At 34.3% G+C, this 17,676-nt stretch overlaps 1 protein-coding gene across 14 annotated transcripts in view; it reads right to left on the minus strand.

Moving 5' to 3' along the window:
* Positions 1–17,676, minus strand: part of ATRX (ATRX chromatin remodeler) — a 251,139-nt gene that overhangs the window by 60,672 nt on the left and 172,791 nt on the right. For all 14 annotated transcript variants that reach the window (XM_019716363.2, XM_074323977.1, XM_074323981.1 and 11 more), the window contains 2 exons: positions 13,456–13,609; positions 8,399–8,505 (listed from right to left, as the gene is read on the minus strand). In XM_019716363.2, the coding sequence (XP_019571922.2) occupies positions 8,399–8,505; positions 13,456–13,609 (261 nt within the window). The remainder of the gene's footprint in view (positions 1–8,398; positions 8,506–13,455; positions 13,610–17,676) is intronic.

The raw sequence follows: 17,676 nt of genomic DNA on the forward strand, positions 1-17,676 counted from the left end.
GAAAATGAAAAAACAATGACCAAAAAAAATCTGTTTGACATATCCAAACCAGTTCTAAAACGGAAATTTGTAGCAATACAGGCCTGCCTCAAGAAACAAGAAAAATATCAAATTAACAGTCTAACCTCACACCTAAAGAAACAAGAAAGACAGGAATAAACACGACCCGAGTAGAAGGAAGAAAATAATAAACATCAGAGTGGAAAAAAAAGAGCATAAAAAAAAAAATCAATGAAACTAAGAGCTGGTTCTTGAAAAGATAAACAAAACTGATAAACCTTTAACAAGACTCATCAAGAAAAAAAGGGAGAATCCAAATAAATAAAATAAAAAATGAAAGAGAAGTGACAACTGACACCACAGAAATACTAAAGATTATAAGAAAATACTATGGACAGTTATATGCCAAAAAATGGAAAACCTGGAAGAAATGAATAAATTCATAGAAACATATAATCTTACAGGACTCAATCAAGAAGAAACAGAAAATCTGAACAGACCAATAACTACTAATGAAATTAAATCAGTAATAAAAAAACTCCCAACAAACAAAAGTCCTCAACCAGAGTGTTTCACAGGTGAATTTTACCCAACATTCAAAAAATTAACGCCCATCCTTCTCAAACTATTCCAAAAAATTCAAGAGGAGGGAAAGCTCCAAAGCTCATTTTACAAGGTCAGCATTACCCTGATTCCAAAACCGAAAAAGACATTACAAAAAAGAAAATTATAGGCAAATATCCCTGATGAACATAGATGCAAAAATCCTCAACAAGGGTGGCTGGCTAGCTCAAGTGGTTAGAGTGCGGTGCTCTTAACAACAAGGTTGCTGATTCGATCCCCACATGGGCCACTGTGAGCTGCGCCCTTCACAACTAGACTGAAACAACTACTTGACTTGGAGCTGATGGGTCCTGGAAAAACACACTTAAAATAAATTAAAAATTAAAAAAAAAATCTTCAACAACATATTAGCAAACCGAACTCAGCAATGCATTAAAAAGATTATACAATATGATCAATTAGGATGTACAATTGGAATGCAAGGTTGGTTCAATAACCACAAATCAATTAATGTGATACACCACATAAACAAAATGAAGGATAAAAATCATATGATCATATCAATAGATGCACAAAAATCATTTCACAAACTCCAGCATCATTTTATTATAAAAACTCTCAGCAAAGTGCAGATGGAGTGAACATACCTCAACATAATAAAGGCCATATAAGACAAATACACAAACAACATCGGTGAAAAGCTAAAAGTGCTTTCCTTAAGATCTGGAAAAAGACAAAGATGTCCACTTTTATTCAACACAGTACTGGAAATCCTAGCCATAGCAATCAGACAAGAAAAAGAAATAAAAGGCATCCGAATTGGAAAGGAAGAAGTAAACCCTCTCTATTTGCAGACAACATGACACTATGTATAGAAAACCCTAAAGATTATACCAAAAAACTATTAAAACTGATAAATTAATGCTGTAAAGTAGCAGATACAAAATATCCAAAAATCAGTGGTATTTTTATACGCCAATAAGGAAGTACCAGAAAGAGAAATTTAAAAATCTCATTCACAAATGTATCAAAAAATAAAATACCTAGAAATATATTTAACCAAGGTGGTAAAAGATCTGTACTCAGAAAATTATAAGACACTGAAGAAAGAAACTGAAGACACAAGTAAATGAAGGCTTACACCTTGCTCATGGATAGGATAATTAACATTGTTAAAATATCCATGTTACCCAAGCAATCTATACATTCGATGCAATCCCTGTCAAAATACCAATGGTATTTTTCACAGAACTAGAACAAATCATCCTAAAATTTATATGGAACCACATAAGACCCTGAAGAACCACAGCAATCTTGAGAAAAAAGAACAACGTTAGAGGTATCCTGATATCAAACTATACCACAGGGCTCTAGCAATAAAATTGGCATGGTACTCGCATAAAAACACATATTTCAATGGAAGAGAATAGGGAGTCCAGAAATAAATTCACACCCATATGGTCAATTAATCTATGACAAAGGAGGCAAGAATATACAATGGGGTAAAGACTGTCTCTTCAATAAATGATGTTGGGAAAACTGGACATATACATGCAAGGAAATTAAACTGGACCACCTCCTTATACCATATATAAGGATAAACTCGCAATGGATTAAAGGTTTAAATAATACCCAAAACCATAAAACTCATAGAAGAAAAGATAGGCAGTGAACTCTTTGACGTTACACGTAGCAATTTTTTTTTTGGACACATCTCCTTGGGCAAGGGAAACAAAATAAAAATAAACAAATGGGACTGCATTAAACTAAAAAGTTTCTGCACAAAAAAGGAAACTGTCAACAAAACAAAAGACAATCTACTGAATGGGAGAAGATATTTGCCAAGAGTACATCCAATATGGGGTTAATATCCAAAATATCAGGAACTTAAAACCAAAAAAGCAAACAATCCAATTAAAAATGGGCAGAGGACCTGAATAGACATTTCTCCAAAGATGACATACGCAAGGCCCATAGACATATGAAAAGATGCTCAATGTCACTAACCATCAAGGAAATCCAAATAAAACCACAAGGAGATATCATCACACACTTGTCAGAATGGCCACCATCAATAAATCAGCAGAAAACAAGCTAGAAGGGAGGGGGTTGGGGACTGGGTGAGAAAGGTGAAGGAATTAGGAAGTACAAATTGGTAGCTACAAAATAGTCATAAGGATGTGGAATACAGTATGGGAAATATAGTCAGTAATATTGTAAAAACTATGTACAGTGTCAGATGTGTACTAGACTTATTGGGGGAGATCATTTCATAAATTAAATAAATGCCTAACCACTACACTGTACACCTGCAACTAACATAATATCGAATTTACACACACACACACGGAATATAAAATACAGTATAGGGAATACAGTCAAGGGTATTGTAATAGCTATGTGCGGGGTCAGATGCGTAGTAAACTTGTTGGGGTTATCTCTTTGTGAGGTGTGTAAATGTCTAATAACTATGTTGTTTTGTATACCTGAAACTAATAAAACAAATCAAACAAACAAGTGTTGGCGAGGATGTGAAGAGAAGGGAACCCTCATGCATTGTTGGTGGGTTGCAAATTGGTGCGTCCACTATGGAAAACAGTATGGAGGTTCCTCAAAAAATTAAAAACAGAACTACTTTATGACCCAACAATTCCACTTCTGGGTATTTATCCAAAGAAATCCAAAACACTAATTTGAAAAGATATATGTACTCCTATGTTAATTTCAGCATTATTAACAATAGCCAAGATATAGAACAACCTAAGTGCCCATTGATAGATGACTGAATAAAGAAGTGGTACATATATACAATGGAATAATACTTGGCCACAAAAAACAATGAACTATTGCCATTTCTGACAATGTGAATGGACCTAGCGGGTATTATGCTGAGTTAAGTAAGTCAGATAAAGACAAATACTATATGATTTCACTTATATGTGGAATCTAAAAACAAAATAAACGAACAAATAAAACAAACAGCTTCATAGATACAGAGAACAAACTGATGGTTAACACATGGGGGCAGGGGGTTGGGGAGTCTGGGTGAAAAAGGTGAAGGTATTAACTACAAATTGGTAGTTACAAAATAGTCATAAGAATGCCAAGTACAGCATAAGGATTATGGTCAATAATATTGTAATAACTACGTATGGCACCAGGTAGGTACTATCAGCGGTATCACTTCATAAGTTATATGAATGTCTAACCACTATGCTGTACACCTGAAACTAATATTGGAAATCAACTGTAATCGAAAAACAATTTTTAAAAAATTTCCTAAAATGATAACTGCAAGGAACAAAATTTAATCCATGGGGAGAGGGATTTCTGGTTTGACAGTGTAAGAAGCTCCATGGACTTGCTCCCCAGGAAAACTGGTAAAATTTATTTTAAATATGGTGGTGATGGTTGCATGGCAACATAAATAATGCCACAGAACTGTACATTTAAAAATGGTCAAAATGGTAGAAACTTTTTCCCTCTCTATCTAACCCCCCCCCCATTTGGGTTTCTTTTTTTCTACGAATTGACTGATAAGGGTAAATAAAGTTAAGACATAATAAAGAGGTGCCCAAGATATCTTGAGGTAGCACAATTATACCAACTGTTTCCCAAATTATAGAAATATTCTCCTCCTCTCAATTTCCTGGGCATTTAATGTTCTGTATTTATTTGTTAAATATTCATATTACCCATTAGATTGCTACTAAGAGAGGCACTACAACTGTAAACTCTTAGACATTGCTAGTAGAAATATTTGTTCTTTGGCTATGTCCTAATCCTTGGCAGAGTACCTGGTAGGTACTCATCACATATCTTTTCTTTTTAATTTATTGTCTATTTAATTTTCGATACAAATCTACTTTGCCTTACAGACTAAACAAATGTGGAGTTCTCAGTTTCCTTTCCCACATGTCTTACCAGTTTTTCAAAATTTGTATTTTTTAATGAAAGACAAATAAATACAGATAAAACTGGAAGGATTTTGTGCAAAACAAAACAAACAAAAACCCTGTTTTACCCAACCTCCACCAGCAGCTGGTAGTGTAATTTTTTAAATTGTGGTAAAAGACACATACCATAAAATTTATCATCTAAACCATTTTAAGTGTATAGTTCAGTGGTGTTAACAGGTCCCCAGAACTTTTTTATCTTGCAAAACTGAAACTATACCCATTAAACAACTATCCACCTTCCCTTTCCCCACTATTCTACTTTCTTTCTGTCTCTGTGAATTCTACGACTTCAGATAGCTCATACAAATGGAATTGCACAGCATTGGTTGTTTTTATGCTGGCTTATTTAATTTAGCATAATGTCCTCAATGTTTACCCATGTTGTAGCATGTGACAAGATTTCTTTACTTTTAAAAGCTGAGTAATATTCCATTATACATGTGTACCACATTTTGTTTCTTCATTCATCCACCACTATACACTTCGGTTGTTTCAACCTTTTCAGTATTGTGAATAATGCTACTATTAATATGGGTATACAAATATCTCTTTGAGACCATGCTTTAAATTCTTTTGGTTATATACACACAGATAGCATTGCTGGATCATATGAAAATTCTAGTTTTAATTTTTTGAGGAACCACCAGCCATACCGTTTTCTATGGCAGCTGCAAAATTTTACATTCTCACCAACAGTGCACAAGGGTTCCAATTTCTCCACATTGTCACCAACCCCTTGTTATTTACTTTTTTGTAATAGTAGCCATCCTATTGTGTGTGAGGTTGCATCTCAGATTTTCAGTTCTGTAATAACTAGTGAACGTGTTTTCCTGTGTCTGGTGGTCATCTGTGTATCATCTTTGGAGAATATCTATTCAAGTCTTATGCCCATTTTTTGAATCATGTTGCTTTTTCTTGTTGAGGTGTAGTAGTTGTGTATGTGTTCTAGATATTAACCCCTTATGAGATATATGATTTGCAAGTATTGTCTCCTATTCTGTAGATTCCATTTTCACTCTGATAAAATGTTAAATTTTATGTTATGTATATTTTACAATAACAACAACAATCCACAAGAAAAACCAGGTCCAAATAGCTTCACTGCTGAATCTGGCAAATATTTTAAGAAGAATTAATACCAATTCTTTCCAAACTGTTCGAAAAAATAGAAGATGGAACACTTCCCAACTCAGTAAGTCAGTCCAATATTAGCCTACTATCAAAACCATATGAGAAAACAAAACTGAAAACTAGTAGCTCTTATGTATAAGGAGGCACAAATCCTCAATAAAATAGCATACTGAATCCAGTAATATATAAAGAAATTATACACGATGGCTGAGATTTATTCCAGGTATGCAAGGTTAATTTAAAATATAATAATCAAAGTGATATGTCATATCAATAGAATTTTTAAAAAACCCATCTCAATGGACACAGAGAAATGATTTGACGATATCCAACACATTCATGATAAAAATAAAAAAAAACACTCAAAAAACTGGAAATAGAAGGGAACTTCCTCAACTTGATAAACAGCAACCATGAAAAAACTAAAGCTAAAACCATACCAAACAGTGAAAGCTAAAACTATACACAATAGTACAAGATCAGACTGTTTTCCCCTAAGATCAGGCACAAGAAAAGGATGTCTGCTCTTGCCACTTCCATTTGACAGTATACTGGAGGTTCTAACCAGGTAAATTGGGCAAGAAAAAGTAATCCACATTGGAAAGGAAGAAGGAAATTATCTCTATTTGCAAATGACATGACCTTGTATACGAAACATCCTTTAACAAATTGACTAAAACACAAGTATATAAATGATTTAATATACAAAACTCAATTTATACATTTACAATGAAAAATCCAAAAATGAAATTAAGAACACAATTCCATTTACAATACCATCAAAAAGAATAAAGTAGAAATAAATTTAACACAAGAAGTGAAAAATGCATACACTAAAAATGACAAAACGCTGGTGAAACAAATTAAAGACCTAAATAAATGGTAAAACATCTCATGTTCATCGATCAGAAGACTTAATATTGTTAAGATGACAGTACTTCCTAAAATGAACTACAGATTCAACACAATCCCTATCAAAATCCGAGCTGACATCTTTGTAGAAATTTACAAACTGTTTCTAAAATTTATATGGAATTGCAAGGGATCCAGAATAGCCAAAACAATCTTAAAGAATAACAAAGTAGGAAGACTCACACTTCCAAAACTTATTTCCAAAGCAACAGTAATCAAGACAGTGTGTTACTAGCATTAAGGAGTGACATATAGGTCAATGGAATAGAACTATACAAATCTCCATCTCCATGGTCAACTGATTTTCAACAAGGGTTCCAAGACCATTCAATGGGGGAAGAATACTCTTTTCAAAAACCAGTGCTAGGACAATTGCATAGCCATAACAAAAGACTGAAGTTGGACCTTTACCTCTCACTATATATAAAAATTAACTCAAAATGGATTAACATCTAAATGTAAGAGCTAAAAGTATATAATTCTTTGACGGAAACATAGGGGTACATCTTCATGAACTTGGATTTGGCAATGGTTTGTTAGATATGACACTAAAACCACAAGTAACAAAAACATAAACGGGACTTCACCAAAATGAAAAACTTTTGTGCTTCAAAGGACACTACCTGGAAAGAGAAAAAACAACTACAGAATGAGATAAGATATTTACAAATCATATATCTGATAAGGGCCTGGTAATGCAGACAAAAAAAAAAAACAAAAACAAAACCAAAACAAAAAATCTGTCAACTCAATACCATAAAGACAAATAACCCAATTCAAAAATGGGCAAAGGACCTGAATAAACATTTTCCCAAAAAAATATATAAATGGCCAACAAGCACATGAAAAGATGCTCAACATTAATCATTAGAGAAACACAAATGAAAATCATAATGAGATACAACTTCACAGCCACTAAGATAACTACAATTTTTTTTTAAAAGTAAAGAAGGTGTTGGCGAAGAGGTGAAAAATAAATCAGAAACCCCGTACACTGCTTGTGGGAATGTCAAAGTGCAGCCAGTGTGGAAAACAGTTTGGTGGTTCCTCAATAAGTTAACACAGAATTCTCATATGATCTGTTCTCCATTCCTAGGTATATATAGAAAATAATTGAAAACAGATGTTTAAATAAATAAAACCTTGTACACAAATGTTCATAGCAGCACTATTCACAACAGCCACAAGATACAACCCAAATATCCATGAATGAATGAATGGAAAATCAAAATGTAGGTATTATCCAAACAATGAAATTTTATTAGGTCATAAAAATGAATGAAGTACTGGCAAAATGAATGAACCTTGAAAACATGTGAAAGAAGCCAGTCACAAAACACCACATATGATATGAATCCATTTATATTAAAGGTTCAGAAAGGTCAATCTATAGAAACAGAAAGTAGAATAGTGATTGCTTAGGAGAGGAAAAGATGGAAGGGAAAGGTAGGAGGGTGATAGGTAAAGGGTACGGGGTTTCTTGGGTGGTGATTCTATTTTTCAAAAACTGACTGTGGTAATAGTTGCACAACTCTGTGAATATACTACAAACTATTGAACTGTACACTTTAGATGGTTGAATTGCACAGTATGTGAATTATATCTCAATAAAGTTATTTAAAAAACAAAATTTTTAAAGTTATGCTCTAATTGCAACAACAAAGACCATAATTATGTGGATAAAAATAAGAATAAAGTGGAGAAAAACATGGATATATTAGGGTGTGGGTCTGGGTAGTAGTTTTTCTTTTACTGTTAAAATGTTTATGAAGTGTCATGTATGTATAAATGAATGTTTTAAAAAATATGATACAGGAATGTTTGTAACTCACCTTTATATATAAGAGGTTTATCTTTATCTTCTGTTTTCTCCCTACTAGCCAATTCAAGAAAATCTTCAATTAAGTCCAGAGATATGAGAGACTGGCTAAACACAAGGCTAAAAAAACAGATGAATGTTCATGGATTAGAAGATTTACACAGTAAAGATATCACTTCTTCCAAAATTGATCTACAAATTCAGCAAGATTCCAATCAAAACCCCAGCAGGATTTTTTGTAGAAATTAACAACCTGATTTGAAAGTTTATGTAGTAATGCCAAGCACACAGAGTAACTAAAACCATTTTGAAGAGAAAAAGTTGGAGGCCTAACGCTACAGGATTGCAACATTTACAAAGCTAGAGTAATCAAAACAATGTAGTACTGTTGAAGGGACAACCACAAATCAATGGATCAGAACAGAGAGTTTACACAAAAAGCCACACAACATAGTTAATTGGTTTTTGACACAGAGGCAAAGGCAATTCAGTGGGAAAAGGACAGTCTTTTCAACAATGGTCTTAGCAAAACTAGACATCCATATTTAAAAAAAAAAAGAACATTGGCCTAAACCTCATACTTTATACAAAAATTAATTCAAATGGAGAATAAATCTAAACGTAAACTCTAAAACTACAGAATGTTTAGAAGACCACAAAAAATAATATCTTCATAACTTGGGGTTACACCAACAATTCTTAGACATGACAACAAAAGTATATAATCTATGAAAAAAAAAGTTGATAAACTGGACATCAAAATTAAAAACTTTTACTCTGCAAAACACATTGTTTAGAGACTATGAGAAAAAAACCATCCTACTAAAAGTATTCGAGGAATTTTAGATTGTACACATTGTGAAATGCTTTGCTATTCCATTTCAAATATGTCTCCAAATTCTTGATTCTGTATCTCAGTAGTTCTCTAACTTTATACTCATTAAAACTATTTGTTCATATAAAGTCTGATGTGGTGTTAAAATAAAACATAATATAAAAGCAAGATGTTTTGGGTAATGGGGGAGAAGGAAAAGTGCTAATGGCTCCTCACCCTATGCTCTAGGTCATCAGCTTACACGGCTTCTGAGAAACAGTTTGAAAACCACTACTGTAATCTATCCAATTGGTGAGAAGTGGATATAATTACACCCTGGAAGTGAGAAAGAATCTAGAAAAAATATAGGAGAATTCATTCTCTCCCTTCTATAAGCAAATAAAGTAGGAACAAGACACAAGGAACTAGACACCCGTAAGCAAGCATATTTTTTGTTTTGATTCTGAAAGCTATAATGTAGGAGAGAGAGGTGCTTATCACTCCAGAAGATCCTTCACCCCTCACTGCTAGATGTCTTTAAATTTAGAACTAAAAAGACCTGAAGCTATGAAACAGCTGTTGAGAGTTAACATATGCACTGACTATTGTATGGCTTCCTGAACTCTGCACTGTGGGGTACTGTCTACCAGCTGGTACTCCTAGAATACTGGTAAGGAAATGAATTGACTCCTGGCAGTCAGCACCAACGACTAGGAGCTATGCCTTGATCCCGCAGTAGATTGATTATCTTTTCCAGAATCAAAAACTTTACTGAATCAATTCTTTCTAAACTACAAAATAAGTTTTTGACAGTTCCCATAACTGGGAAAATTAAAATTCTTAGAAACATTAATTATTTAATTGGAATTAATTTGGAATTTGGGCTATTATTCCAGAAAAAGGTTGACTTGAGTCAATTAGCATTAAGGCTGGTTCTGGGAACCACTGAGCTCAGATAGTCTCAATATGAGAAAGGTAATGCTTTTAGGACGAAGTTGCTATAAACTAATGGTTATCTCTGTTAACCTTTTCTAGTTGCAGATAACATGAAGAATTACTGTCCTGATTAGTAATCATTTTCATACTTATATAAACTATTTTGGCTTTATCTATTTTATAAATGACCCATGTGAAAAAATAAAGGCAATACTTATCAAATTCACACATATCAAAAATCTGGAAAAAAAGATTCAATCAAAATTTAATATTCAAATGACAGAAAACAAATTAATCAGGAGGGCTGGGCTGAAACCAGTGGTGTATTAGAGTTGGCTGTAACTAGCTTGAAACAGGAAAGTGGATTGTTAACATCTCTTCCCACCTCTGACATAATGTTGGTAGCTTGAGTTGGACATAGTAGGAGCATTTATACCATGGAAATCAGTAAATATTACAAATCAGGACTTTCCTTTCTTGCTTCTTTGCTTTCTCTACAATATACAGAGGGGTGCCAAAAAAATGTATGCACATTTTAAGAAAGGAAAACTGTATTAAAATCAATATTCAATATATACCACTAACAAAAGATGAATACAAAGTCACATTTGACTTCTGCAGTTACAAGAGGTGCTCAAAGAGGTCACCATCAGCATCCAGATACTTCTGATTACAGCGAACTACTGCTTGAGCAACGTTGACCAGTGTCCACTTGTATACATTTTGTGGCACCCCCAGTATATACATATACGTGTATATCATTCATTCATTCACCTATTCATTCATTCGGAGAGTCAGTTTTAGCCAGCATATCACTGGCTAAAATCATAAAAATTAATTTATCTCTCACCCTGTGAAAATATCAAGTTTCAATTTGGGTCAAAAGATCAACTGAACAAATAGAGAATAGGGAAATCTGATTTAACAATAGTTCTTTAAAAAAAAAAAAAAGTAAGTGTTTAATTGGCCACAAGTTCAATATGAACTTAGATGCTGTAAAGGGGTTCAGAACAGGCCTCTCCAAGATGTGCAACTTTGGCATGTTTATTATTTTGAACTGAAGGTAACTGAGATCCTGGAGGCTCAAGAGAAACTTTTATCAGAAATAACTTTTTATTACCTATCTACAGGGCAGGGCAAACTTCTACTTACTGAACACCTGCTCTTATCCTGTGTGTTGTCCTCCTCCCCTCTGAAGCCTCAGGGCATTTCACCTCATTGTTTAGCTCAAGATTACCTTTCTACCTCAGAACCTCTTGTGTATGTGGGGTCTCTGATTCTCTCACATCTGTGGGGTTCCCATTCGTACATATGTAATTAAATTTGGTTGCTTTCTCGTGTTAGTCTGTCTCATGCTGACTTAACTATTAGACCATCAGAAAGAACCTAGAAGGGTAGAGGAAAATTTCTTCCTTCCCCATACTTGGAAAACCTCTTTATTGGATTGCATGAATGGATATACAGCATCCAGAATAAACAAGAACCAGCCTCACTATAACTCTGTGTTAATAAGAACTCAGCTGAAGTGCTCTGTCTAGTGCAACCATATTTTGAGATGGATGCTAAAAAACTGAAGTATATTCAAAACCATGTGGTCAGGACTGAAATTAAGCCATACAAACAACAGATCAATGAACTGAGAGCAAAAGCTAAAAATGACAAGAGAGACACACCCACCATTATTTGAGAAGGACACAACTGTACAGAATTGTACACCTGAAATCTATGTAATTTTACTAACAATTGTCACCCCAATAAATTTAAAAAATAAAAAAAAAAGAGAAGGAGACAACTGAAATTATAGTAGTGATATCTGTAACCTACTTTGATAGGCATCAGGAAAATAAGATGGATGGAGGGATGGACAGATAAATAGATACATAATGAAGAAAATACAATAAAATATGGAATGTAGTATTAATTCTAGGTGACAGGTATATATATCTTGGTATTCACTATAAAATTCTTTCTGCTTTTTATTACGTTTAAAATTTTCCATAATGAAACGCTGGACAGATAAAGAATAGTAGTAATCACAATTTTGGAAGTGCATAGTATTATAGTGTTAACACTGATAACATCTATCAGTTGGGTTTATAACAAAAAATGATCATTAATAAGAGTGTAAATTTAAAAAGCAGTAGATATATTCTATTTTAGACGAGGGGAAATAGCTATATGGATAGTGTATAAACTAAACATGAGGATACATTTTCCAACAATTTGAACTATTCAACTATAGGTAGCCTTATAAGATGGCAAATATTCCATCCTAGAGGCTAGGACAATATTTATGATGAGCATGGTAGAAGAGATTCTTGCACTGTTTAGGAAATTAAAAGATTACTAAAATCCCTTCTACATACTTAAAATTGTTGTATGGTACCCAAATAAAAATTAATTTTAAACTACAAAAGTTGATAGTAGAAAAAAAGCATGAGCATGTCTAGAGCAATAATCTCTCCTTACCTTTCCAGAAACATTGAACTCAAATATCCACTTTCTACTTGACATCTCTCATGGATATCTAATAGGCCTCTTAAACTTAATGTATCCAGAGCAAGAGTCTGTACTATCTCTACTAAACTTAGTTCTCCCCTAATCTTGTCCATTTTCATAAAATAACACCATAATCCACCAGCCACTTAGGCTGGAAGCCTGGGAGTCATCTTTGACTAATGCCAAAGATGACTATCTTTTTTTTTTTCAGTCTTATGTTAAATCGTTATTAAAAGCATCACAGATATATTTTTAAAATATGCTGTGATCAGATGTTGGGACCTTATAACAGCCTAAACAATAAGCCTGGTTCAAAACTTTAAAAGCATGTTTTTTGAATAGTATTTTGAAGGATGAGATTGGGGGGTAGGGATGCAGGGAAGGAAATGGGAGAATAAAAGCAAGAAGTAAAACAAATAAGATCTAAAAACAAAGGAGATATGATAAAAAGAGAACATAAAATAAAGTCTAAAGAGATGTGACTTTGGGGGAAAAAAACTCAGTCAAGTGACAGGGTAGAAGCCACGCTGCATAGATTGAAAAATGGTTTTGAAGATGGTAAAATATAGACATTAACCAGAGGCATGGCTAAAGGAAATAAGTTCAAGGTGCAATAGCCAGAAGGGAAAATCAGAACTGAAAAAATAATCAGACTATACACTCAAAACTAGTGGCTTAGAAGGAAGATAGATGTCTATCACTACACTAACCAAATTAATGACATCTTTAGAAAGGAAGTAAACAGATTTCTTCAGATAAATTGTTTAAACAATAGAAAGGTTATTAAAAGTTTCATTTAACAAAAATAGGAAAGAACTTACACTTTATCCCCAATTTCCTCTGCCATTCGAAGAATTTCAAAAAGAAGTACCATTTTGCCAGAATGTTCTAAAATCTCAGCATCAGCATCTGTAACAAAATCTTTGTACCAATCTGGAGCTGGACTGCTTGGATTAGAAGAGGAAGCAGCTTTACCTAAATAAAATATATGAAACATAAATAAGGAGGCAAATAAGGAAAGAAACTCAAAGACCCCAAGAGAGGGATTAAGAAAAAGACCAAGAGAAACTGATATAGATCAACCCAGGGAGAGAGTGAGAAAGAAACTGATAGGGATTTGGGAGAGGGGAATGAAACACACACACGCACACGCTCAGAGAGAAAAACAACCACTCTAGGAGAGAGAGAGCTTTAGACTAGAGAAATACATGAGGTAGGGGGCTCAGAAAGACAAAGACACTAAGAGACAGAGGCCCTGAAAGAATATAACCCCCAAAACACATCCCAAGAAACAGGGACTAGGAAAGAAAGAGACTCAAACAGAGACAGAGAGAGGAAGCAAGAGAAGGAAGAATGGAGGGGAGACTGACTGACTCAGAGATGAAGAGAGAAAAGATCTTAGGGGCAGGGACAGGAAACATTTGACTGTGCTACTAGAATTCTGGAAAACTCAAACAAGTATTGATCCAAGAATCACCATATCATACTAAATCATTTTGTTCTTATTTTTACTACAAACCTTTACTATAAAAGGTGTAAGAAGAAAGTGTCACAAAATAATCCATTAAAGATCTAAACATAAACAGTTCAATTCAAAATAAGGAATATACAGGTTCTACATGTTTTAGTACCTTTTCTCAATTGCCTTTTAATGAAAATTATTTAAAATTTTTATGCATTTTTGAAAAATATTTTACATATCCAGAAACATATATAGAATATAATGAACACCTGTGTTCCCACATCCCACCTTTATCAAATTCTAACAGTTGTTAAATCTGCTTCTGATGTAGTTGAAGCCTAATATGTGACCATACCCAGTCACATTTTTTCTTTCTCTCCCTTCTTTGACAAGTAACTAAAAACCTAAATTCCTACCGGAGGGTAAGGGGGCACGGGGGTGGTAGATGAGGGTAAAGGGGATCAAATATATGGTGATGGAAGGAGAACTGACTCTGGGTGGTGAGCACACAATGGGATTTATAGATGATGTAATACAGAATTGTACACCTGAAATCTATGTAACTTTACTAACAATTGTCACCCCAATAAACTTTAATTATAAAAAAACAAATGAAAACCTAAATTCCATATTTACTATTCTGTGTATATTATTATATGTTCACCACATGTGTATCCCTAAACTGTACATTACCTTTCATGTTATTAAACTATAGCAGGCCATCGAATAATGTCGTTTTGTTCAGTTGTTTTGTTATAACATTGATGAGATGCTATAGAAACTTAATTCTTGTTTATATAAATTAAGCTATGGTAAAACTGGTTCCGTTATACATCATTTCACTTGAAGTTGCAGAACGTATCAACAACATTAAGTGAGGATGTACTATATATACCATACTATGTGTATCATTCTACAACTTAACTTTTAACTCAGTGTAGTTTTTCATTTTTCACTCAAAGTAAGACTTATTCAATATTCTGTCAGGTAGTATTTCACTGCATAAATATACCATTATTTATTAGTTCTCATGTTCACAGCCATGTAAGTTATTTCTAATTTGTGTCCACTATGAAATAACTACAATGAAGACTCAATACTGTTATGTTTTTCTAGAATGTTGTCTACTTCATCTAAGTTTTAAACTGTCTGGCATAAAGTTATACTTTTAATCTTTAAAAAATATCACTTTAAACATACTTATTTTATAGTCATCAAACAGTTCTATTATCTGAAGTTCTCGAGAATCTAATCATGCCATTTGTTTTGTGTATTAACTTTCATCAAGTTGACTGCTAACTTATTTTGTTGCTAACTTTTCCTAAGGTTAATTGTTTCCTCAGGTATTCTGTAATTTTTAATTATCATTTCACTTGCAGTATAGCTGTAATACCATATGGGAGAATCCTGAGTAGTGTGAGTTGAGGTCATTTATCTCCACTGACTGTGCATCTGCTTCTTCCAGGTGCTCCAGGGGATCACCAATCCAGAATTACTTTTGAGATTAATATTTCAGCTTGAGATTTTTAGACTACGTAAGTAATGTAAATTCAAACCATAAACTATGTGAGGGAAGTCCCATGATTATGAATCCGAGGAAATTATTTTTCTCATCCCAGAGCCCAAGGTGAAACAGATAAACTTTTTTTGTCATTTCCCTGGATTAAAAGATTGAAACATTTTTTTTCTATCCTACTCTTCCACAGAGTATGTACCCTTTAATGAGACTCAGTTTTAAATTGGGTTCTAAGAACTCTCCACTTTATAAATGTTTCAAGGCCTTGCGTCCAATCCCTGGATAGGTGAAAACCAAAACTGCTAGTCTCAAGATTAGCATATCCCCAGGGATTCCACAGCACACTTTTTTTGAACGTACTATTTACATTATCAGCTCCCTCTTCTTGTGTCTGGGTCCTAGTTATTTCCATTACTTTTTAGAGAGCTGATTATACATTTATATTCAAATCACAATGAACTACTGCCTAAACATTTCACATATTTACAAAATTCCCTACCTTTCCTTCAATGTCTTGTATTATTTTCTTCTCCTCTTTGCCTGGCAAACTTCTATTCATGCTTTACTATCCTTCACAAGTCAACTAAAATTTCACCTAAGAAAAGCCTCCTTGCAAGGCTGACCCTTAGCTGTTGTCTGGGGACTTAAATGGTAAATAGTTCCCTGTACTGATATAAAACTTTCCGAGATAAGAGTGGCTCATTGCGCCTAGATTGTTTGTACAAACAATGTGGTCTATTCTGAACACCTATTTTCTTTCTGGGAGTCTGGGATTTGGTAAGAGCCAGGCAGACAGTGCCTGTGTCACCAGTCTCCAATAAAAACTTTTGGCACTTAGTCTCTATTGACATTCTCTGGTAGATGACACTTCACATATGTTGTCATAACTTGTTGCTGGAGAAATTAGCATATCCCGTGTGACTCCACCGGGACATGAATTTTGGAAGGTTACGCCTGGTTTCCTCTGGACTTCACCCCATTTACCTTTTCCCTTTGCTGATTTTGCTTTGCACTCTTTCATTGTAATAAACCAGTCGTGAATATGACTATGTGCTGAGTCCTGTGAATCACCGAAACTAGTGGTGGTCTTAGGGACCCCTGCCATATAGCTAATCAAGCAAATATATATATTTTTTAATGTATTGCATACTTACTACTGGTCAGGTGCTATTCTAAGTACTTGATATTTACTGTTCTTTTAGTCCTCACTACAACTTTTAAGTAGGTAGTTTTTTTCTTTTTTTTTCTTTTTTTAAAGATTTCATTGGGGAAGGGGAACAGGATTTTATTGGGGAACAGTGTGTACTTCCAGGCTTTTTTTTTTTTCCAAGTCAAGTTGTTCTCCTTTCAGTCTTAGTTGTGGAGGGTGCAGCTCGGCTCTCCAGGTCCAGTTGCCGTTTTCTAGTTGCAGGGGGTACAGCCCACCATCCCTTGCGAGAGTCGAACCGGCAACCTTGTGGTTGAGAGGACACACTCCAACCAACTGAGCCATTCAGGAGGCAGCTCAGCTCAAGGTGTCGTGTTCAATTTTAGTTGCAGGGGGCGGAGCCCACCATCCCTTGCGGGACTCGAGAAATTGAACCGGCAACCTTGTGGTTGAGAGCCCACTGGGCCATGTGGGAATCGAACTGGCAGCCTTCGGAGTTAGGAGCATGGAGCTCTAACCGCCTGAGCCACCGGGCCGGCCCTCAAGCAAATATTGACTAATCTCCTTCCTACAATAAGTCAACTTGCACATGAGCAGTACCTATGGGGAATTCTGCAGTTCCACACATTGGTTATCCAAATTTACTAACAGTAATTTACCTAAGGTGAGAACGTCAGCAATAAAGAAATGTAGCAGAAAGTTAGTAAAAATGTGACAGCTAGATAAGAAGTCTCAAACCAAAGCTTACAACGGGCAACAATTTCTGTGCAAATGCAACAGATTCCATTCTAGTTTTGATCCTATTGGATGTAATCACAATACCTTACAGTAATGTCTAAAAAATTAAAAAGTGACCCAGAAATATATGGGCTACTCCAATTAATAAATATTCTGAATATGTAATTAAAACTAATAGA

This window comes from Rhinolophus sinicus, chromosome X (genome assembly GCF_036562045.2).
Source record: "Rhinolophus sinicus isolate RSC01 chromosome X, ASM3656204v1, whole genome shotgun sequence".
NCBI lineage: Eukaryota > Metazoa > Chordata > Mammalia > Chiroptera > Rhinolophidae > Rhinolophus > Rhinolophus sinicus.